Source organism: Sapajus apella, unplaced genomic scaffold, assembly GCF_009761245.1.
Source record: "Sapajus apella isolate SASKATOON/1434 unplaced genomic scaffold, GSC_monkey_1.0 scaffold63, whole genome shotgun sequence".
NCBI lineage: Eukaryota > Metazoa > Chordata > Mammalia > Primates > Cebidae > Sapajus > Sapajus apella.
The window spans coordinates 386615-411059 of record NW_022437003.1 but is presented as its reverse complement, the minus strand read 5'-3'; the positions used below and the strand labels follow the sequence as shown (position 1 = coordinate 411059).

Genomic DNA, 24445 nt, shown 5'->3' with positions numbered 1-24445 from the left:
GCCTGGCCATTTGATTGGCAATTACTGTGAAATATGGGCTATATTTGAATAGATGCAAATAGTCATGTCAAGGTGCTCTCTGTACATTTGCAGGCTTGCAAAATAGAGCAGCTTTAGCGGCTAACAAGTATTCTCCTGACAACCAAGGTGACCATTCTTCTCTCTCTGCAGGATTTGGTATTAGCTTTGTGATTAAATGTACATAAAATGCAATTACCTGGTACACTGATAAGGATGAACCTAGTCAATCACAGGATGTTTTCAAAATATATTTACACAAATACCTGTAGTTACTCAGGGGCCCCTTCCACATATACTCCAATAGAAGAACGGACTCTGAACTAATAATTTAAAATACCACACTCCCTCACTGAAGACACCCTTTCTAAGAGTTGTTAAAAGTGATTTTCCCAGGCCAGGCATGGTGGCTCACGCCTGTAATTCCAGCACTTTGGGAGACTGAGGTGAGCGGATCATGAGATCAGGAGTTCGAGACCAGCCTGACCAACATGGTGAAACCCCGTCTCTACTAAAAATACAAAAATTAGCCAGGTGTGGCAGCATGCTCCTATAATCCTAGCTACTCAGGAGGTTAGGACAGGAGAAGTGCTTGAATCTATGAGGCGGAGGCTGCAGTGAGGCGAGATCACGCCACTGCTCTCCAGCCTGCGTGACAGAGCAAAACTCCATCAAAAAAAAAAAAAGTGATTTTCCCATCTGGTTGGGGATGCTTCTCCTCCTGAGGACCACAGGAGCTCCTCCCTGGTGTCTAATTAATTCTTTTAAAGTAATCTCCTAAAATAAGTTATATACAAAAAGATGTACCTATATAGTGATTTTCCAACTGCTAATCACATCTACCACACCAGAAGAAGATTCTTCAATGGTTGCTCTAATTCCCAATCAAATGGCCAGGCCCTAAGGAACTTTCCAACAGAACAGACAAAAGCCGAAGGGAAAATAAGCACAGAGCAGAGAAGCTAAAGGAACTAAAGAAGACATAAAACTGAGGAAGGAAGTGATCGTTTATCAAAGTAACAGCCCGCAAGTCCTCCCAGCCTTGATGCAGAGCACCCACTACACTTCCTAGCATGCAGAGAAAAAAAAAAAAATCCCTGAACTATCACAGGATACGCACGGCTGCCATCAATGAGGGCTGACGTCAAAGGTAAAGTGAGCTCTTGCATTTGGGGAGAAACAACTGCTACAGGTGGTGAGTTGACTCTTCTGGCTGGAACAGAAAAAAAAAGGGCAGTGACTGAGCCCACGTTGTGTATGCAGATGTCATTACCCACATAAAAGTATCTGCTTTCAAAAATTGATTATAAATGTCCTGTCAAGGAGGTGTTTACCCTACAGGCCTCGACTATGGAGAGCACCTTTTAAAGTCTGGAGTCTCTGTGAATTTCAGGAGCTTGTCTGTACATTTACACTTTTGAATGGAAGCCCAGGCTCAGTCAAGATACGCAATAATAACCAAGGGGCTGGTCACAGAACGTGAGCAGTAATTCCAGAGCAGCAGCAAGGGGTTACGGCTCCAGCTCCTCGGGTAGCTGGATCTTCAATATCTGACTAACGGCAAGCCCCCACTCCCAACCATGCTTCAGCTGGGGTAACAACCAGGCAGAATATGCAAAACACAGAGCTGTCAGGTCCTCAGGTTGGGCTGAAGTTGGTTCGGGGGAGGTTTACCTTCATTGTGTAGGTTGTGCTCTCAGCACAGGAGAGGGGTGGTGGAGGCTGAAAGCCAGCCCGTTCCACTCACCAAGCCAGGGCTGTGCCCGCCCAGCTCAAGAACCACCGGTTTCTAATTCACATGAATGCACTGACCGATGGGCACACATTTTCCCCTGACCTCTTGGTTGCCCCGTTGAATGTATTTAACATGCCCTGCTCCGAAGGTGAAGCTGACTCATGGAGAGTGGAGGCAGAAGTTAGGGTGGATGGAGTAATTGTCACCTAGAGAGGGCCAAGGAAGATTCGCCACCACTCAAGAGCAGCCAGCAATAACCTTGTCAAGGAAGTACTAAGTGTTATACAGAAAGTAAAACACAACACAACAAAACAAAACCATAATCTTTGCATGTTTTCTCTACAATAGAGTCTAATTTAAAATAGATTTTCTCTCTCTCTGTCTCTCTCTCTCTCTAGACAGACAGATAGACAGTCATCCAGGCACCAAAAATTGAGATAAATGTGTACAGCAGGAGGCCATTCTCCTACACAGGCTTACCAGGCTTAACAGTGACATTGACAAATGCTTCTCCAAAGGCTTTTTCACTAGAAACAGTGACTTTGAAGACATAAAGTCCGACGGACAACTGTAACATAAAGAAAAGGTACACAAGTCAACTTGCAAAAGCCATGATGTGTCCATTACCTAGTAAAAGCTAAAATATCCCAGAAGCCATGCTCCTAAAGTCAGCATGGAGAAGCGGCTCAGCAGGGAGTCTCATCTGGATCTGTCAAGAGGCTGCCACACGTTTGAAGCCTGAATTCCGGAACACTAAGGATCACCTAGACAGGCCTTTAGCTTCGTTGCAGAGGGCCTTGCAGAGGCCTAAGTGAGATGGACTAGCAGAGGGCAGCAGTTCTCAACCGTGTGTGTATGAACCAAGCATTTTCACCACCTAGCTCTGGTGGGCTGGCTGCAGGTGGCTGGACACCACACTTTGAGAACCAGAGCTCAGTGACATGGGGATGATGCAAGTCCATGCCACACCATGAGCTGTGTGGTCCCAGGAGACGAAGTCAATCATCTGGTAGGAAACCAGACCTCTAGCTGCAAAGTCAGTTTACATAACCGCCTAGGCCAGAAAGATGGCATGTTTCTGGCCGGGCACGGTGGCTCAAGCCTGTAATCCCAGCACTGTGGGAGGCCAAGACGGGTGGATCACGAGGTCAAGAGATCGAGACCATCCTGGTCAACATGGTGAAACCCCGTCTCTACTAAAAATACAAAAAATTAGCTGGGCATGGTGGCGCGTGCCTGTAATCCCAGAGACTCAGGAGGCTGAGACAGGAGAATTGCCTGAACCCGGGAGGCGGAGGTTGCGGTGAGCCGAGATTGCGCCATTGCACTCCAGCCTGGGTAACAAGAAAGAAAATCCGTCTCAAAAAAAAAAAAAAAAAGAAGAAGATGGCATGTTTCTTGTGAATGCTTGCATCATACAGCAATATGGGATAGGGCAATCTGTGACCTGGAATGGGATTATTGGCAACTCTAGAGATGTGCCTGATTGAGAACCAGAGATACGTCGAATGTACTTAACACTGCAAGGAGAGCAAGAGTTCGAACAGGTTTTAACCTCACTGCAATGCCTGTGGGACACCCAGATTCTTTTCCCCAAGCTGAGACACACCAAGTAACTCAAATCAAGAAAAGCCATCTGAAGCCTCTTCACCATCTGCCTGCTTACTTGCATAGCTGAAACTTTATTCATTTATATCCTTCTTGTGATCTTACCATGAGAAAGACACTTGCGGCCAGGTGTGGTGGCTCATGCCTGTAATCCCAACACTTTGGGAGGCCAAGGAGGGTAGATCACTTGAAGTCAGGCGTTCAAGACCAGCCTGGCCAACACGGTGAAATCCCATCTCTACTAAAAATACAAAAAAATTAGCCAGGCGTGTTGGTGTGTGCCTGTAATCCCAGCTACACAGGAGGCTGAAGCAGGAAAATCACTTGAACCCGGGAGGTGGAGGTTGCCGTGAGCTTGACTGCGCTACTGCACTCCAGCCTGGGCAACGGAGTGAGACTGTTTCCAAAAAAAAAAAGAAAGATGTTTGGGTTCCTCAGTGAAGAAGGGATGAACTGAGCTCTGTGCCGCTATGCTGTGCTGTCAAACACAACCCGCCTCCAGTTACTTGCCTGAGAGAGGTTAAGAGTCTGCATGTGTCCTTGTGTTATTTCACCTTGGTAGTCTATGGGGTGGCTTATTAAACTCCATTCATAGTTGTAGGTTGTTTCTGAGAGCAAAAAATAAATATGAGTAGTTATAAATTCTGAGAGGTCACTAGGTAACCTGGGCAGAGGGACAGCGATGCCTTAAAACCAGCAGTACAGATTTCCTTGGATATACTAAACTCCGCTTTCTTTTTTTAAACTTGTATATTTTTTGTTTATTTGTTTATACCCCCTCACTTTTGCTATCATCTTATGAACTTGATTTTCAACTATCAGCCAAGTAAAGAATAATATGTATCTTCTTAATATAAAATTTCTTTTTTTGTTATAAAAGCATACAACTTACAAGAATTTTTTGAAATGTATAAAGTTAAAAAAAAAAAAAAAAAACCCTCCCTAATTTAACCATTAGTATTTGATGACTTTTTTTACTAGGGTGCTACATCTGGTGATCCATATCAGTTTTAACATAGTATGATCCACTGTGCTTTTCTCTTTTTAACAAAAGGCAAGGAGATTTCAGTTCATTTGATCTGTTGTAGGGGTTTATTTAAGGACATGAAAACAGAATATAAACATGTCTCTGTGAAGATGAAACAGTCTCCCACCTTCAGATGTTAGTAAAGTATAAGGTACCTCATCTCAAAGGATTAAAATGCAAATGCCAACTATTATCATCTCTGTTTATAAAAATTTGACCCATATGTGATGGAGAAAAAAATCAACTGAGGAACTAACCTGAATGAGAAATAGTCAAACACCTTAAGAATGAGTCTACCTTAAAAACAATGCATTTGACGGGCCACAGGTCCCAGGTCAAATGTTCACTGAATGGTAGAGCACTGGACAAGTAGAATAAAGGGCATTTTGAATAAAATTTTTTGAGCAGCTAGTGTGAGGTACCCTGAGAACCTCAGAGCCGTGATTGTCAACGCCACAGCGTCTGCAAGCAAACCTGTGGGTGCGCACCACTTCCCTCTCATTCCGGTGGAATCTTCCCAGGTTCTGTAGGTTATCACAGGTCAACAAGTGGTACGTGGCAGCCTGTCCTGCTCCGCTTTGCATCATCAGAAATGTATGACTTTCCATCCTTACCAACTAAACGATATCTACTGTATTTAATGTCCTAGACTCTTACTCCCTTTTAAACTATTGCAACAAATGTTGATGCTTAGGATAATCAAAGCCTTGTCTTCCACCTTTGTTTGTGACGTTGTGCGATGTTGTGAAAAAGAATCCGCGTTGTAAATAGCCTGTCAGGGCCTGCTGAGGGAGAACACCCAGTTCCTAGCGGTGAGGGGGGAAGGTTACACTCTCACCTGCAGGTGGCGCTGGCGCAACAAAGGCCTTCAGTTCAACTTCATTGTCGGGAAGAGTTATTATTAAGTTATCTCCAGCCGATACCATAAGTTCTTTCACTAAAAGTGAATTGGAAATAATCCATGCAATTATATAATATAATGATGTTGCATTACCGTTCCATAATAGATCTGTTTTTAGTATCCATAACATAAAATAGCATATGTTTTTGTAATAGTTCTTCATCAGATTTTAGCTAAGGCACGTTTTTCCTCTGTCTAGAAACTGAACTGTGCCCTATATTATAGTGCTGGGCTTTAAGCCGCATATATGAGTTGGTACTGTGACAAAAATGATGATTCAAATTGACTGAGCAATGTATTGGGTGACAAGAGTTACGTGAAATAAGTCTCGCACAGTTATGGATTGGGTCCATTTTCTCCCTTAGTCCCAGCTTTTCTTGACTCCCTGGTGTGAGCTATTTTTAGTTAGAGAAAGACTGAGTGTAACCCTAAGTGTTTCTGTCTCCTTTCTCCTACTCCACTCAGTTCTCATGAATTACTGCTAATGGCCTTGTACTTGGAACCTTTCCAAAACAAAATCCAGTCACCCTCAATATAAAAGGCCGGTTTTAACTTAAAAGCAGGAACATTAACTCTTATCAAAAGTGCTTATCCGCCAAGTGAGCATTCAGAACAGCACTTGTTTACTTTCTCTATAACCAGGATTACATTGATATATTCATCCATTCTATCGGTTTGAGTCCACTAGACATTAGTTTCACTTGTAAAATATATTGTGGTATGTCCAGATACTACATAGAGAAAAATCAAAGATTTTTTTCTTTTTTGTAAAGCTGAGTGCTCTGCAGAGGGACCCTGCTAGGAGAAGTGGACAGGCTGCTTATTTACAGGTATTGATCGACTTACCACCTATGCAACTTACGACCATTCGACTTTACGACCACAATCGCTAGCCACGACTGCTCCGTGTCTGGCAGCGCAAAGGTTGCCCAGCTGGGCGTACGACAGTGCGGACCAGGTTCCGGCAGCACCACCATCTCCGCGTGCACCCTTTCAACTGTACATATAGCCCACTCAACTTACGACCAAATTGTGTTACGACCGGTCCGCGGTCCCGACCGTGGTCGTAAGTCGAGCACTGGCTGTCATCATTTAACCCCCTCCTCTCCTCAGGCCTCGGTCCCTCACGTGCTCCTGGATCAGCTGCAGAGGCTCTCCGTGGCTTTGCTGGCTCCTCTCTTGTCACTTTCACTAACTCTTTGCCCTGAAAGTCAGGAACTGTAGACCTAGAAGGAACATTGACCCAAACCTATCACGTTACAGATGGGTGTTTTAGGTCATAGGAAATCTCAAAGAGGTGGCCTGGAACTCTGGCTTAGCAAACTAAAACAAGAAAAGAAGGTTGTGGGGAAGCCAAGTGGCCAGAGGTGCCCAGAACAGCAAAGTAGCAAGAGGGGGGCTTATTATGCAGATTCGTCAGGACCTTCTCCACTGGTGGGGATCCCTTGGGATTTCGTCATTCTTCTCTTCCTGATATAGAAAGGGACATTGTTACAAATGGGGATTTCTGGCCTGGCGCAGTGGCTCACGCCTGTAATCCCAGCACTTTTGGAGGCTGAGGTGGGCAGATCATGAGGTCAAGAGATTGAGACCATCCCGGCCAATATGGTGAAACCCCTCTCTACTAAAAATACAAAAATTAGCGGGGTGTGGTGGTGCACGCCTGTAGTCCCTGCTACTCAGGAGGCTGAGGCAGGAGAATCGCTTGAACCTGGGAGGTGGAGGTTACAATGAGCCAAGATTGTGCCACCATACTCCAGCCTGGGTGACAGCAAGACTCCGTCTCAAAAAAACAAAAAACAAAAAACAAAAAAAAATTAGCCAGGCTTTCTATATCAGGAAGAGAAGAGTGACGAAATCCCAAGGGATCCCCACCAGTGGAGAAGGTCCTGACGAATCTGCATAATAAGGCCCCCTCTTGCTACTTTGCTGTTCTGGGCACCTCTGGCCACTTGGCTTCCCCACAACCTTCTTTTCTTGTTTTAGTTCCAGATGCTAAGCCAGAGTTCCAGGCCACCTCTTTGAGATTTCCTCATTTCCCTGGTTATCTCTCATGTAGAGGTAAGATGTACATGTTATAAACCTGTTTTTTTTTTTTTTTTTCTCTTGTTAATCTATCTTTTGTTAAAGGGGCACTAGTCTAGAACCTAGAAGGGTAGATGGAAAATGGTTTTATCCTCCTCCGTAGAACTCTCTCCCTCCTTTCTTCCCAGATTCTAGCTTTCCTCTTTACCTCCCACCTCTCTGGCACAACTACCCAATCAGATTTGCAGGCTCCTTCTGCACTGTCAGCTGCTCATATGATGATGTCCTCAAGTCCCAGTACGCAGGCCTCTCCTTAGCCCACTCCCGCTGTCTCCCCAGATGATCTTCTATGTCCCCCGTGCCTTCAACTGTCACCTCCACACTGATGACTCGTAATCCTTTATCTTCAGCCCAGCTGCTCATCTAATTTCAGTTCTGTATTTTCATATATCTTAGCATCCTCTTCCTTCATCCTTACCTTCATCAGTCACTCATCAAATCCTTATGATTCTGCTCCCTTGCTACCTCCTGAATCTAGTTTCTTCCCTCCATTCCTGCAGCCATTCACCACAGCCTTTCCGTGGATCTTGTTGCCTCTAGTCAACTTAGTCAACTCCATGCTATTTTCTTTTTCTTTTGTTTTCGTTTTTTACTTTTTTTGAGACAGTCTTTCTCTGTCGCCCAGGCTGGAGTACAGTGGCACTGTCTTGGCTCACTGCAACCACTGCCTCCAAGTTCAAGCAATTCTCCTGCCTCAACTTCCCAAGTAGGTGGGATTACAGGCGTGCACCACCATGCCCAGTTCTTTTTATTTATTTATTTATTTTTTGTAGAGATGGGGTTTCACCATGTTGGCCAGGCTGGTCTCGAACTCCTGACCTCATGATCCACCCGCCTGGGCCTCCCAAAAGGCTGGGATTACAGGTGTGAGCCACCACGCCTGGCCAACACTATTTTCTTAATACAAATCTGATCATTTTGCTTTCCTGCTTAAAACCATTCAGGGATTCTCTAAACTCATCCAATAAGGTGCAGAATCTTTAGCATAAAATACATGATCTTTCCAGTTCTTGCCCTGCTTGCCACTCCAGTTCCAGCCACACTGAATCCCTTACATTTCTTCCAGAATGCCCCATGAGCTCTTGAACTTCTGTTTTTTTGCATAGGTGATGAATGAGATGATGGATGAAGCACTGAGCATATTGCCTGGCACTCTATAGGTGCTAAGTAAATATAATGATCACTATTGTCATTAAACATGTTGCTCCCTCACCTGAACAACAGATCAATGCCACTTTTGCTGGCTCACTCTACCCTAGCATCTCCTCTGGAAAGGCATCCCTGGGCCCTCCTAGTGGGTGAAGGTGCCCTTCTGCCCCCACAGCAGCCTCTTACAGCACTCACCATATTGTATCAGAACCACCTCTTTACCTGTCAGCCTCTTCTCCTGGACTATGGAGTCCCTGAGGGAAAAGACAATGTCTTATTCCTCTTTTTGTTTCCAGTATCCAGCACTGTTTCTGGCTAGACGCTCAAAATGTTCCTGGAGGGAATGAGTCAACTTTGAAAGCTGTGACTACCAAATTCTACAGCCTGTCTTCAGTATGTTTCTTCCAATTGTATTTTTTAAAAGTTACCTGTCCTGGGAGCAGTGGTAGGCGATATGGGTCGTTCAGATGGGGTGGACCCAGGGAGGGCTGTGCTAGGAGGAGGTGTTGGGAAGCTGTGCTCTGTACTGCCCGCGGTGACTGTGAGCACTGGGCTTTTCTCCACGGCAGCTGGGCTGAGCTCCAGGCTTGATGGAGGAGGACTATGGGAAGGCATTAGAACCTAAGAGATCAATTACAAGGATAAATAGTTACAAAAAAACAAACAAACAAAAACAGTTCAATTCTTCCAGCAACTCAGTGTTACCAACCTTTTTCATAAATTAGCTTCAGGAATGTTTGAAACGCCATGAATAATATTTCAAAACTCTCAAGTACACTCTTTGCCATCTGTTAGAAATATAGGGCGACTCTGGGTTGGACAATTAGTACAGGTGAACACGCAAACACTCAAAATAAAGAATGAGAAAGTAATTACAGTAGCCCCTAAACTAACCAGTTCACTGGACTGACTGTTTCTGCCCCACACCTCCCCCCACACCCCACAGGTTCATTTGGTGAAATCCTAACGCTTAATGTGGTGGTATTTGGAGGTAGAGCCTTTGGGAAGTAATGAGATTATGAGGATAAAGCCTTCATAAATGGGACTAGTGCCCTTCTAAGAAGAGGAGAGACAGCTAGCTATTCTCCTTCCTCCATGTCAGGACACAGCAAAAAGATGACTACCTACCAAGAAACCCTCACAAGAACCCAACCCTGCTGGCATCCTGACCTCAGACCTCCACACTTTAGAACTATGAGTTACACACGGTTAAGCCACCCAGATCATGGTTGATATGGCTAGGCTTTGTGCCCCCACCCAAATCTCATCTTGAATTATCATCCCCACGTGTCAAGGAAGAGACCAGATGGAGGAAGCGGTATCATGGAGATGGTTTCTTCCATGCTGTTCTTGCAATAGTGAGTTCTCAGGAGATCTGGCGGTTTTACAAGCATCTGCCCTTTCCCCTGCTTGCTCTCTCTCACCTGCTGCCATGGCTGCAAGTTCCCTGAGTCCTCCCAAGCCATCCCGAACTGTGCATCAATTAAACCTCTTTCCTTTATAAATTACCTAGTCTTGGGTATATCTTTATATCAGTGTGAGAATGGATTAATACAATGGTATTTTGTTGCAGCGAAACAAGCTAAGACAATCACTAAAGCAACAATTGACGACAATCAAATAATTTAATAGTCAACAGGCTTCTAGGGTAAATCATCTTTATTCATTTATCCACTATGTATAACCGATAACCTAAAGTTACAGTTAGTCAAGTTAAAGTTTTTTAATTAAATAGCGTGTGCCAGGGGGAAAATTCTCATAATATGATAATAAAATATCTTCTGAGACTTAAAGTCAGTAACTGCGTGGAGCCAGGTAAGTCAAATTCTCAGACTAAGAATACAAAAGACCCACAGAGGCCATGTACAGTGAGAAACCCACAGAAAGAAAAGCTATAATTCAGATGTAAATCAGAGAGGGGGGCACTGGTGCTAATTGAAATGACAACTACTCTTTTCTACAATTGAGAAAAGTGAGTAAGGATATAGCATAAATTTTGTGCTTGGAGGTGTGATCACTGGTACCACCACTAATAGCAACTGAGCTCTCACTGGGTTCCAGATATTTACTAGGCAACTTGTGAAACCTTCTGCAACTAAATTTACAGAACCAAGGCAAAAAAAAAAAAAAAAAAAGATGAAATAATGAAATTAAGCTGTACGATCAAACTAAGAGAAACCAATTGACCTACATTTTAAAAATCAGGTAGTGGGTCTACTATACAATTTTAAGATGTTTGATTTAATTGAATTTTCAGGCATCTGGGTTTGTGAAGTGAGTGCTATGGATTAAGCTGTGACTCTCTAAGAATAGTATGAAGTTTAGAATTACTACAAACCAGGGCTGCAGAATATGTGTGCACGGCATTTTATACTGGGGCCTCTGCAAATCCCAGGGGATAAACTGAGGGGTTTTTTTTGTTTGTTTTTTGTTTTTAGTTTTATGAAGTCCTGAAAAATTATTGCCAAGCTGAAATAAAGAATGAAGGTAGGCAGTGGTCTGAGAAATTAAGGTACCTTGGGTCGAGGTCACTAAGCCAGAAAGAGCTGACGGGGAATTAAACCCTCGTCCTGCCCTTCTCTACAACATTCCCTTTTCCACCATGCTGCGTCTCCAGGCTGGAATCAGATGCCAGTTCTTCCCTTCACTATTCAGTAATCCTCCCACAGCCTCCACCACAGAACTCGTCACTGAGTCATCAGGACACAAGGTCCTCTCTGACACACCCCTCCAAAGGCAAACGGATCCTCCATGGAAGCCACTGAGCACCAGCATCGCCCACTTCAGCCTTCAAGTTCAGCTGGGCGTCGTCAGTGAAAGTCCCAAATGGCTCTTGTTTCTATGTTCTCTACTCATTTACTTTAAAACAGCTTGTTTTAGGTGATTTCTCTAGTCTTGTCAACTGGAAAACACAGTTGCAAAAAATGTCCTGTATCCTCTACAAGTTTGATCTTGATTTATTTTTCATAGATGTCCTATTCAATGGCACTATTTCATGCATAGTGCTGTTATGAATATTCATGTACAAGTTTCTATATAGACATGTTTTGTTTCTCTTGTGTAAATACCCAGAAGTGAAATTGCCGAGTCATATGACTTAAGGTTTTGAAAAAATGCAAGGCTGTCTTCCACAGCAGCTACACTAGGGCCAGGCACAGTGGCTCAAACCTATAATCCCAGCATTTTAGGAGGCCAAGGCGGGAGGACTGTTTAAGACCATGAGTTTGAGACCAGGCTGGGCAACAGAGTGAGGCTCTATCTCTACAAAAATAAAAATAAAAAATTAGCTAGGCTTTGTGGTGCACACGACATAGTCCCAGCTACTGAGGCAAGAGAATCACTTGAGCCCAGGGGTTTAAGGCTGCAGTAAGCCATGCGGCACTGCAGCATTTCAAACTGGGTGCAGAACAGGACCCCGTCTCTCAAAAAACAAAAACAAACCAAAGAGGCTGCAACATCTCACATTCCCACCAGCAGTGCATGCGAGTTCCGGTTTCTCTAGATCCTGATGAACGCTTATGATCTGTTTTTAGTTTTTCTCTAGCTATCTAGTAGATGTGAAGTATCTCGTTGTGGTTTTGATTTGCATTTCCCTAAAGATTAGTGGTGCTCAGCATCTTTTCATGTTTGTTGGCCATTCTTCTACGATCTTTGGAGAAATTCTATTCAGATCCTTTGCCCGTGTTTGAATTAGGCTATTTGTCTTTTTATTATTAAGTTGCAGGAGTTACTTGTATATTCAGCATCTGCAGTATTTATGGTGTATTTACCCCATCAAGAAAGCTTCCCTTTCTTGACGTTGTCATCTGAAATACAAAAGCTTCTACCTTTGATTAATTCAGATTTACCATTTTTCTATTTTAATCCTATGCTTTTGATTTACTAAGAAATAACTGCCTAGCCCAAGTTTACAAAGATTTATGCTGAGTTTTCTTCCATGCCTTTTATAGTTTTAACTTATATTGAAATTATTGGTCCATTTTGAGTTAATTTTTAAAAAATAAGGTAAAAATTTTAGGGGTCTAAATTTATTCTTTTGCATGTAAGTATCCAGCTGTCCTAACACCATTTGTTGAAAAGACTATTCTTTCCCCATTAAATTTTCTAGGTACCTTTGCCAAATACAATTGAGCTATTTTATATATATATATACATATATATATTTTGGTGAGAGACAAGATCTTAGTTTATGCCATAAATTCCAAACTTGGCACTGTGTCACAATGAAATAATGTTTCCTTTGTTTCTTTTTGTTTTAAGAGAGGGGGTCTCACTATTTTGCCCAGGCTGGTCTCTAACTCTTAGGCCCAAGCAATTCTCCTACTTCTGCCTCCCAAGTACTTGGGATTACAGGTGTACATCAGTGTATTGGGCTTGAATATATGGTTTCTTGTTATGCTATGCATCTAATTTTTGTGAACACTTATTCAGAGATTGTCTACACATCTCTTATACTTCAGAGGAATATTTGTATTTCAGTGGAAGACAGCACATTATCAGCAGGGCGAGGTGGCTCACATATGTAATCCTACCACTTTGGGAGGCCAAGGCAGGCAGACTACTTGAGCTCAGGAGTTTGAGACCAACCTGGGCAACATGGTGAAATCTCATCTCTAACAAAAATATAAAATATCAGCTGGGTATGGTGGTACGCGCCTGTAGTCCCAGCTACCTTGGTGGGGCTGAGGTGGGAGGATTGCTTGAGCCCAGGAGGTCGAGGCTGCAGTGAGCTGAGATTGCGCCGCTGCACACCAGCCTGGGTGACAAAGTGAGACCCTGTCTCAAAAAATTAAAATAAAATAAAAATAAATAAAAACATATTATCTACTGGATACCCCTCCAGGTTGTCTGACTTGTCCTTCTTGTATTTGAGCTATTTTTACAACTCTGTAAGTTGCAGGTCACTGGTAACAATGTATATACTTCTTGTCTATAGACATACAAATTCTCCCCTGCCTGCTAGAGGTTCAACTGAACCCCATCCTTTCCTCACTGGAAACCCAGTTTTGCCTCTATTTGCACATGCATTTCAATATATTTTTAAATCCATGAATGTGTCTGTTCTTCAGCTTTTCTGGTAGGATAATTATAATCTCCTAGTTCCCTCAGTGATTAATGAGTAGAATCAAATCTCTAAACACATGTTCATTTTATATCTAAATAATTCACAATTTCACCTATTTAGATAATTATCTTTTAACAAAACCAACCTCAAAGAGCTAATGAGCCAAAGGATTTTTAATAGAGCTTGATTTCAGAGAGCTCCATCTGTATAAACCAGGAAGTAAATGACTTGGCAGCATGAAAAAGGGGAAATTATATTAATATTACTGATATGAGTAAATATGGTTAATCTTTAATGCTATCAGATTATTTTTAATGGAAAGTTTTTTCATTTTAATCCAGTTATAAGTACAGGAAAATATAGACACTTCGGAGTTCAAAAAATATAAGCAGAAAAAAATCTTCTGATTAAATCTTGGCTGGGCGCCTGGCTCATGCTCATAATCCCAGCACTATGAGAGGCCGAGGCGGGTGGATCACTTGAGGTCAGGAGTTCCAGGCCAGCCTGGCCAACATGGCAACATCTGTCTCTACTAACAAATACAAAACTTAGCTGGGCATGGTGGTGCACGCCTATAGTCACAGCTACTTGGGAGGCTGACGCAGGAGAAAAGGTTGAACCAGGGAGGCAGAGGTGGCAGTGAGCCAAGATCGTGCCACTGCACTCCAGGCTGGGGGACAGAGCAAGACTGTCTCAAAAAAAAAAAAAAAAAAGAAAAGAAAACTCACACATAAAAATGACTTCTAGACACTTTTTAGTGATTTTTCATGGTTGAGATTGTGATGTAGAGTCAATTCAATCCAGCATTCTTCACTTATTCTAATATAAGCACTGGAATTTTAAAAAGGAAAACTTTTCCGTTAAAAAATTCTTAAAGGACTCCCAGGTTCCCTTTTGACTTCATTTCCATGTTGGCCTCAGCTTCCTCTGATCAACATGCCGACCACATTCTCGAGTCCTGACCAGGGTCCAAACAAGCAGCCTCTGAGCTCTCCAGCTGCCCTCTGCTTGCCACACACATCTCCTCCGTCTCCCCGGCCTCCTGCCCTTAACACTTGGGCTTTCCGCCTGCTTTTGAAATCGTTCCACTCCAGTGACTCTCATTCTATTTTAACCTGAGCTTTTTCATGGAACTTTTTACGGCGCTTAAGTTCTCTCCTTCGTATCTGTCGTCCTATCCAACTGTTCATGATGCCTTGTGTTTGCAGCAGCCAAAGCACCTGGTTGGTCTGGAAGAAACCTACTAGCGTGATTTTCAAGGCCCCTGGGTGGATGTGCGTGCTGGCTCCAGGGACGGAGATACCATCTCCCTTAAATATTGGTAGAAGCATCTCTAGGGAGAAGTGCTAAGTCATTACGAGCAGGCTGACTCCTGAAGGCAGAACTGTTTGCTGTTTTTAACAGCCTGGTCGTGGAGACATAGCAAAGGAACAAAATGTTCTGCTTCCTAGAAATCTCTGAGAGACAGTCATCTTGCTTGCCACAGCTCAGACAGGTGCGGTTAGGAGGAAGCTCCTTATGCTATACAGCCTGAAAGAGTGCCCAGTTCCTGAAACCCAGCCCCTCCTGCGGTCTGCCAGCCCGTCCCACCCTCAACTACATTCTGAACACACCCACCTCTTTTCCAGAGCTGCTGCTTGATTGTCCCTGGAGCTGAGAAGCCTTTTCTTTCTCCAACACCTCTCCTGAAGATGGAGTGGCCGCCAAGGGAAGCAACACACTTCTCTCAGGGAGTTTTGGGGCATGGGTTGAAGCAGGCTCATTCAGGTGATGGAGCTCAGGGTCCTGCTGCGTCTCCGCTGGCGCGGCGGGGCTGTCTCCAGCAGAAGAGTTGAAGCCCCCCTCGCTGCCCGGCAGCAGGCCCCAGTCTGGGTACTCGGCACCCCCTCTGGGCTCCTGCTTGCCACTGGGTTGCAAGAGGTCCTTCTCCAGCTCGCGGTAGTCAGCTGAGTACTCAGACATCTCCTCTAGGCCCCGATCTTTGCCTAGAAAGGGCAAGTCCTTTCTGATATCCTCCGGTGAGTCCCCCCAGGTCCCCGAGGGGGAGCCCCTGTTCAGCATCATGTCCCCATAGTCCAGCAGCTGTGTAGGCCTCTGAACAGGCCTGAGCACAAACGTGAGGTAAGACCTGATCGGGCCCATCTTCTTGGGCTCACAGTTCTCTTTGTGGGGGCAGCTCACCAGGTAGCAGCGGCCCTCCAACCACCAGGCCAGGTCACAGCTGGGCAGGTCACAGCACGCGGCCGTGCAGTCTACCACAGGGAAGGTGTGAGGCACCCGCATGATTCTGGTGGTTTCCAGGTTCGGTGAAATGACTGCACTGGAATACGTCCTCCCCTCACTGCACTGCTTACAGGCACAACCTGTAAACAAAGCAGTTTCTAATGAGGGAGAGAGGCATAACACAGGGAAGCACCTCCAGCTCAAGAAACCAGGAAAACGGAGTCTTCTCAGTCCCTGGCCAGTCTGGCAAGCAAATAAAGAATCAGCATTTCCCACAGAAAGATCACAGCATGATCTTACAGTCAATCTGCCCAACCATCCGTCCATAAATTCATCCTTCTACCTTCCCACCCACTCATTCATCCTCTGTCCACTCATCCTTCCATTCATTCTCCCATCCATCTTTCCTCCTATCCTTCCACCTTTCTACCCATCCATCTATCCATCCTTCGCCCACATACCCATCCATCTATCTTTCCACCCACCCATTCATCTGCCTTTCTAATCTTCTATCTTTCCACTCATCCATCCATCCCTCCATCCCTCCATCCCTGCACACATCCACCCACTCATCCATCCATCCATTCCTCCACACATCCACCCACTCATCCATCCATCCATCCATCCCTCCATCCGTCCACGCATCCACCCACTCATCCATCCATCCCTCCATCCCTCCACATATCCACCCACTCATCCATCCATCTTTCTAATCTTCTACCTTTCCACTCATCCAGCCATCCCTCCATCCCTTCATGCATCCAGCCACTCATCCATCTATCCATCCCACCATCCCTCCATGCATCCACCCACTCATCCATCCATCCATCCATCCCTCCATGCATCCATCCACTCATCCATCCATCCGTTCCTCCAGGCATCCACCCACCCACTCATCCATCCATCCATCCCTCCATCCATCCACGCATCCATCCACTCATCCATCCATCCATCCATCCATCCCTCCATTCCTCCACATATCCACCCACTCATCCATCCATCTTTCTAATCTTTTACCTTTCCACTCATCTATCGATCCCTCCAACCCTCCATGCATCCACCCCCTCATCCATTCATCCATCCATCTATCCCTCCATCCCTCCATGCATCCACCCACTCATCCATCCATCCATCCATCCCTCCAGGCATCCACCTACTCATCTATCCAGAGATTCCTGCACTTGTCCATGCACCCTTCCATCCATCTGTTTTCTCTTTATACAGTTTCACTCCACTTACTTATATTATTTATAATACTTTGGTCCTCACATAAAATTCAATTACACAGGTTTACTTTACAAAATAGCATCATGTCTTTGTTGCATTGTTGTTGTTAATTGATTTATTTTTAAAGTCTCACAGGCTATTTTAAATTGGATGGATGGATAAATTGACAGGAAAGCAAAGTGTCACAGGGAGGCAAGTAGACCTTTGGCAGACGCCTTCAGCTCAAAGCTTAGGGCAATGTTGAGTGCAGCTGGAGGTGGCAGATTCCTTGGCACGCCTGTGGCGTGCACCAGTCCTTTTGTCCTGCAAAAGATCACCTGAATGGGGGCTGTTTTGATGTGCATACCTTAAAAGCAAAGATCTTAAGGCTAAAGTTGTTTGAGAAGGTGGGGCTCCCAACAACGAAATCATTCTTCATTTGGTCCAAGTTGCCATAATTACTTCAGAATCTATTAGAAACACTCAAGGAAGCTCTTCAAGAACTATCAAACTAGAGACCAGGGAGCCTGTCGCCTATGTTTGTATGCTCTATAAATCCTAGCCTGATCTGTGGGCATAGTAGTTACTTAATGATTGTTGACAAATTAATAAAATCACTGGTTAGCATTTACAAAGGTAAAAAAGATAAAGAGGGCTGAGTGTGATGGCTCATACCTGTAATCCCAGCACTTTGGGAGGCCAATGTGGGAGGACTAAAGCCCAAGAGGTTGAGGCTATAGTGAGCCATGATGGACCACTGCACTCCAGCCCTGGTGACAGAGCAAGACCCTATCTCAGAAAAAAAAAAAAAAAAAAAAAGCACCTAGAAGCATCTGCACCTTCTTGAATCTCCACCTGGTTCAACCCTCCTACCTCTACCATGTCCATCAAGGTGACCCAGAAGTCCTACAAGGTGTCTGCCTCTGGCCCCTGGGCCTTTAGCAGCCACTCCTATACAAGTGGGCCCAGTGCCTGCATCAGCTCCTTGACCTTCTCTAGAGTGGGCAGCAGCAGCAGCTTCCAAGGTGGCCTGGGAACCAGTATGGGTCTGGGTGGAGGCTATGGTGGGGCCAGTGGTATGGAAGACATCACAGCCATCACAGTCAATGAGAGCCTACTGAGCCCCCTTAAGCTGGAGGTGGACCCCAACATCCAGGCCATGTGCACCCAGGAGAAGGAATAGATCAAGACCCTCAACAACAAGTTTGCCTCCTTTATCAACAAGGTGTGGTTCCTGGAGCGGCAGAACAAGATGCTGGAGAGCAGGTGGAGCCTCCTGCAGCAGCAGAAGACGGCTCAGATGAACACGGACTGCGTGTTTGAGAGCTACATCAGCCTTCGGCAGCAGCTGGACACGCTGGGCCAGGAAAAGCTGAAGCTGGAGGCTGAGTATGGCAACACGCCAGGGCTGGTGGAGGATTTCAAGAACAAGTACAAGGACAAGATCAGTAATTTTACAGAAGGACGGGCGCAGTGGCTCACACCTGTAAACCCAGCACTTTGGGAGGCCAAGGCGGGTGGATCACCTGAGGGCAGGAGTTCGAGACCAGCCGGACCAACATGGTGAAACCCTGTCTCTACTAAAAATAGAAAAACTGGCTGGGCGTAGGTGGTGGGTACCTGTAATTCCAGCTACTTGGGAGGCTGAGGCAGGAGAATCGCTTGAATCCAGGAGGCAGAGGTTGCAGTGAGCTGAGATCCTGCCATTGTACTCCAACATGGATGACAGAGTGAGACTCCAACTCCAAAAAAAAAAGAACCACAAATAATTTTAGAGATGGAGAATGAATTTGTCCTCATCAAGAAGGATGTGCATGAAGCTTACACGAACAAGGTAGAGCTGGGTCTTTCCTGGAGGGGATGAATGACGAGATCAACTTCCTCAGGCAGCTGCATGAAGGGGAGATCTGGGAGCTGCAGTCCCAGATGTCGGACAGATTCGTGGTGCTGTCCATGGACAACAGCCGCCCCCTGGACACAGACAGCATCATTGCTGAGGTCGAGGCCCAGTGCAAGGAGATCACCGACCGCAGCGGGGGTGGGGCTGAGAGGCTGCGCGAGATCAAGTATGAGGACGTGCAGGCACTGGCAGGGAGGCACAGGGATGACCTGCATCATGCAAAGGAGACCCTGAGATAAACCAGAACAGCAGCTGGCTCCAGGCTGAGACTGAGGGCCTCAAAGGCCAGAGGGCTTCCCTAGAGGGCACCATCGTGGATGCCGAGCAGCACGGGGAGCTGGCCATTAAGGATGCCAGTGCCAAGCTGTCCGGGCTCGAGGTTGCCCCGCAGGCGCCATGCGGGACCTGGCACAGCAGCTGTGTGAGCACCAGGAGCTGATGATCATCAAGCCAACCGGGACATCCAGATCGTCACCTGCAGGAAGGTGCTGGAGGACGAGGGGAGCCGGCCGGAGTCTGGGATGCTGAACGCGAGTTTCTGTATGAAGACCGCTAGTGGCTACTCAGATGAACTGAGCTTGGCCTACGGGGGCCTCGCAAGCCCTGGCCTCAGCTACAGCCTGGGCTCCAGCTTTGGCTCTGGTGGGTGCTCCAGCTCCTTCAGCCGAACCAGCTCCTTCAGGGCCATGGTTGTGAAGAAGATCGAGATCCATGACAGAAAGCTGGTGTCTGAGTCCTCTGATGTCCTGCCCAAGTCAATGGCCACAGCAGCCCCTCCCAGCCCACCCCCTCCTGTGGCTGCCCCAGGGCCTGTGGGGGAGGCTGCTGTGCAGGGGAGCACAGGGAATAGGAGATCCACCTGAGGCTCAGCCCGTCCCTCAGCCCACCCACAGGGGAGCTCACTCCCCATTTGCCTATGCCTCCAGCTACAAAACAAGTCAACTGGGTTTTTTTTGCAAAATAAAGCCTCAGCTAGTTCTGCCAACTGTCCCCCCACAAAAAAAGATGGAAGATGAGCAAATTGCAAATAACATTTATTGGGATGCAATAGCCCAGGAATTGATATTTTGAATTAACGGAGAACACCACCTCATAAGAAAAAGGCAAAAGGAATGAAAAAGTAGAGATTTACAAGGAAAAAAATATGGGTCTCTAAACATTAATGCCATCATCTAAAACATGAATGAAGGTATTCTCCGGAGTATATTAAACATGAAATAAGGGGACATTTTGTCTTACACACTAAGCAGTGGTGAGTTTAATAAGCTGTGTGGTGGAGGGAGTAAGTGACCTGCCAGTCATGGCAGGGCTTTTCCAGTGGCAGGACTGTCTGGAGTGGCCCTCATATCATGTAAGATGGTGCTGCCCCAAATTTGAGTGCTTCTAAATCATCTCCAGGTGGTGCTGAAAACCCAGATCCCCGAGCCACACCCAGGAGTTCTAATCCGGTAGGTCTGGAGTGTGGCATGAGAAACCGCATTTTAACAAGTGTCTCTCAGCAGGGTGCGGCGGCTCACACCGCACTTTGGGAGGTGTATTCTCAGCACTTTGGGAGGCCAAGGTAGGTGGATCATGAGGTCAGAAGTTCAAGACCAGCCTGGCCAAGATGGTGAAGCCCCATCTCTACTAAAAACACAAAAATTAGCCGGGCGTGGTGGCAGGCGCTGTAATCCCAGCTACTCGGGAGGCTGAGGCAGGAGAGTCGCTTGAACCTGGTGGGACAGAGGTTGCAGTGAGCCGAGATTGCACCACTGCACTCCAGCCTGGGCGACACAGTGAGACTGTCTCAAAAAGTAAAAAGTAAAATAAAATAAACAAGGGTCTCTCTAAGGTCATCTTCATTATGGCTTTGTTTCACTTTGTCAAACTGTACGTAACAGTCTTCCTAGTCATACCACCACCCTTAATCCTTGGTACACTCAGGTGGGCTGAGCTGGACCAGCCTCGCCATGGATCACCATAAATGATGCTCACCAATGATGTTTTGCCATGAGTGTATCCACCATAAACAAAGTGAGTATAGCAAAAATAAAGATTTCTGACAAAAGAAAGTCTGGCCTTGCTGGTTAGATCTAGTATGCTGTTCTTTTCAATATACAAACATAAAGTTTTCCTAGTATCTATGAAATGTGATTTTATTTTCCCATGAAACAGTCACGATAATAATAAATTTAAATTCCTGTTTAAAGAAAACCACTCATGCATGAGTTCTGCCTTTCATGCTTTTACATGTAAAAGAATTCTATTGCAAAGCAAGCCAACAGCACCTTCACCTCAGGTGGATCTGAGTTGCTTATACTAGACAAGAAGCTCATGCCCAACACAGGTATCTCCAGGGTAGTGGTTTACCTGCAATTGTCACCAGCAGCAGCAGTGAAGAGAGCGCACCTGCGGGGGCTGCCATTCTGCACCACACAGTGGGTGATGCCAGGCTTCTGAAGCAGCCCTGAAAAGAGTTTGGTGCAAGCGTTCTTTGATGTTTTTCAGGAACCAGATTTGGCCTCAAGAACTTCAAAGGAAAAACAGAAAAGACGAAGGAAGAAAATAGGTAAATGTGGAAACATCCAAAATTATTTCTATCATTCATTCATGTCAGTGGGAAGCCTGTCCTGGTCACATCACAGAGCCACATCCCAGGCATCCATCCACCCAGAGAGTTTGTTCAAATAGCCAGTACAGCTTCTAAGAAGAGCCAAGGAATTTTACGCTCACTCTCCTTACAAGCTGTGTAAATAAACGAAGACCAACCAGATGAGAAACACAAAGGCTATTTCTTCAGAGCTTGTTATAGCGAGGCAGTCAGCTACCATCACTTGTGTTTAGCAGAGACTCAAAGACAGGCAGAGCAGAGGGAAAGCTTTAGAGTGGAGAAAGGGAAAGCCTCAGGTGTGCTCTAAGTGGAGGCTGTTGCGGGGGAGGCTGCAGGCGGCTCAGTAGAAGTGGGGCATCCTATGTGGTTGGTTAAGAAGGCATGTCTGGCTTTCTCTTACTGGTCCAAAGTTGGAAGAAGGGATTAAAATAAATGTAGCCGCTAGTTATTAATCAAGTCCTGGTCATTCAGGGCTAATTGTTACAGAAGTTACTGTGTAGCTTCCAGGGTTGTTTTTCGAGACAGCAATCTGGCTTCCTGGATGTTTGACTCAGAGCAGGCTGGCCTCCTAGGCTGCTTATGGCAGATGAGGGACTGGTATCCTGGGCTGTGGATTGTCGGTCAAAATTCTATTTTATGTTTGATCTGGCCATTGTCTGCTTTTATATACAGGCTCTCAAAGCTAAAACTATGAAATAATGATGGAATAAATCACACTACTATATTTGATACATTCTTCTTCTTTTTTTTTTTTTTGAGACAGGGTCTTGCACTGTCATCCAGGCTGGAGTGCAGTGGCGGAATCTCGGCTCACTGCAACCTCTGCCTCCTGGGTTCAAGTGAGTCTCGTGCCTCAGCCTCTGAGTAGGTGGCACTACAGGCATGTACTACCATACCCAGCTAATTTTTATATTTGTAGTAGAGATGGGGTTTTGCCATGTTGGCCAGGCTGGTCTCAAACTCCTGGCCTCAAGTGATCTGCCTGTCCTGGACTTGCAAAGATTACAGGCATGAGCCATCATGCCCAGCCTCTATTTCATTAATTCTAACACATAAATATTTTTACATTTTACCATTTCTGATATCAGGATGTCCTACAGTTGCAGAAGGCCATGTGCCAGGCAGGAGGTGGGTGGCACTGCTTATGTATGCACATCATGTGGGGTCACAGGCTTGGAAGAACATCTCGAAGACAACACGAAGCACCCTCCTAAGAAATGGCGCCTCCCCCAAGCTCATGATGGCACACAGGCAATATCTGGAAAAGCCTCAGGTATTGGTAAATGCACTAAGTTATTGGGCAGGAAGAAAATTTAGGAATACCTTAATGTATGTCACTTATATGTTCCTTTTTACATATGCACAAGAATGATTCATGATAAAAATCTGTCTAAGCACCCCCTCAATCTCTTTCAATTTGTTTAAAACTCTAAGTGAGAAGAAAGTGACGTATCTTGGCTTAGTTGACAACATTTTTTTCCTTAGCGGTATTTAAAATAATTGTGCATCTTATTAAATACAGTCATAAACGTCTTACATGGAATTGAATTGAGTTAATATAAGCACTTTATTTTTGCCTGGTGCTTTCTCAGTGTGATCTTCACAACTCAGGCAGTATTATTATCTCTGCATTAGATGATAGAATTGAGGTTCAAAAGAAGTCAACTGGTTTGCTCAAGGCAGAAGAACCAGTACAAGGTAGTCTGGACTTGGAGCTGCACTCCAAGTGTTTGTTATTTCAAATATGTAACAAAGGCTCCCAGGAGGAAACACACAAGTTCATGTTCAAAACACCTAGATAAGGTTTCCTAACGTGGTGTCAGAATCCTCCAGTGAGTTGCCAGTTGGTATGTTGCAGTAGGCTAGATTTTAGTTCCAGTTCACACCATTCTCTCCCACCCACCCTGCTTTATTCCTTCTCCCTCCACACAGAGGATGTGTGGATCAAACCTTATGGGAAGGTAAGACTCTTCCTTACCCCTGTTTCCAGAAGCCCTGCAGTACTTTTAGAAATGTATAAGTGTTGGCCAGGCACAGTGGATCATGCCTGTAATCCCAGCACTCTGGGAGGCCAAGGTGGGTGGATCACCTGAGGTCGGGAGTTCAAGACCAGCCTAGCCAACATGGTGAAACCCCGTCTCTACTAAAAATACAATAATTAGCTGGGTGTGGTGCCAGGCACCTGTAATCCCAGCTACTTGAGAGGCTAAGGCAGGAGAATGGCTTGAACCCAGGAGGGAGAGGTTGCAGTGAGCCAAGAGTTTACCATTGCACTCCAGCTTGGGTGACAGAGTGAGACTCTGCCTCAAAAAAAAAAAAAAAAGGAATTTATAAGCATCCTAGGGATGAAAAACAGAGAAGGAAACACCGCTACAGGTATCTCCAGTCAGTTATTTCTGAACTCCGGCAGCCTAGGGGAGGAGAAAATAGCCGGAAAGGACAAGGAGCCTGCAAACAAATCAAACCCTAAGACGGTGTTCCCAGCCTTGTTTTTGAGTTTAATCGAGAAACAACTCAAATTCACGAGAGTGCTGTCCGTTGAACTGCATCCAGGGGCCTGCCACTGACCGGAGCACAGGGGTGCCTAGCCTGACACCATCGCTGGCCATGCTCTGGGCAGGTGAAAAGGATCTTTAAGGTCCAGAGTTGGGCTGAGTTAGACCAAGGAACAGGGAGGAACCAGAGCGCAGGTGAGCTAAGGTAAGGTCAGGAGGTGGGTGTAACGCCTCTGGGTCAGTACAACGGATCTGAGGCTATCAGAACACTGCTCTGATAAGGTAAAATGGAGGGGGAAAACTAAGCATTTCATATGTTGCATGCCTAAAACCTTAGAGGAAGAATACCTGGTTGTGCAAGTTTGCCACCAATAACTTCCTTTGCTTCCAGTGAGGAAATTATCGTTTGAGACGGGAGGTGGAAGGGAAGACTGGCCATCTTC

At 45.5% G+C, this 24445-nt stretch overlaps 1 protein-coding gene across 6 annotated transcripts in view; it reads right to left on the bottom strand.

The window, feature by feature from the left end:
* The window catches only part of KIAA0319 (KIAA0319 ortholog), a 104170-nt gene that overhangs the window by 34616 nt on the left and 45109 nt on the right, over positions 1–24445 (bottom strand). For 4 of the 6 annotated variants that reach the window (XM_032247615.1, XM_032247619.1, XM_032247616.1 and 1 more), the window contains exons 2-8: positions 21267–21426; positions 15206–15951; positions 8952–9144; positions 5227–5325; positions 3872–3969; positions 2234–2321; positions 1139–1231 (exon numbers count right to left, since the gene is read on the bottom strand). In XM_032247615.1, coding sequence (XP_032103506.1) covers positions 1139–1231; positions 2234–2321; positions 3872–3969; positions 5227–5325; positions 8952–9144; positions 15206–15951; positions 21267–21321 — 1372 coding nt within the window. In that variant the 5' untranslated portion in view covers positions 21322–21426. Of the gene's footprint in view, positions 1–1138; positions 1232–2233; positions 2322–3871; positions 3970–5226; positions 5326–8951; positions 9145–15205; positions 15952–21216; positions 21427–24445 lie in introns of those variants that run through there. The other 2 variants (XM_032247618.1, XM_032247620.1) reach the window with 2 other exon arrangements.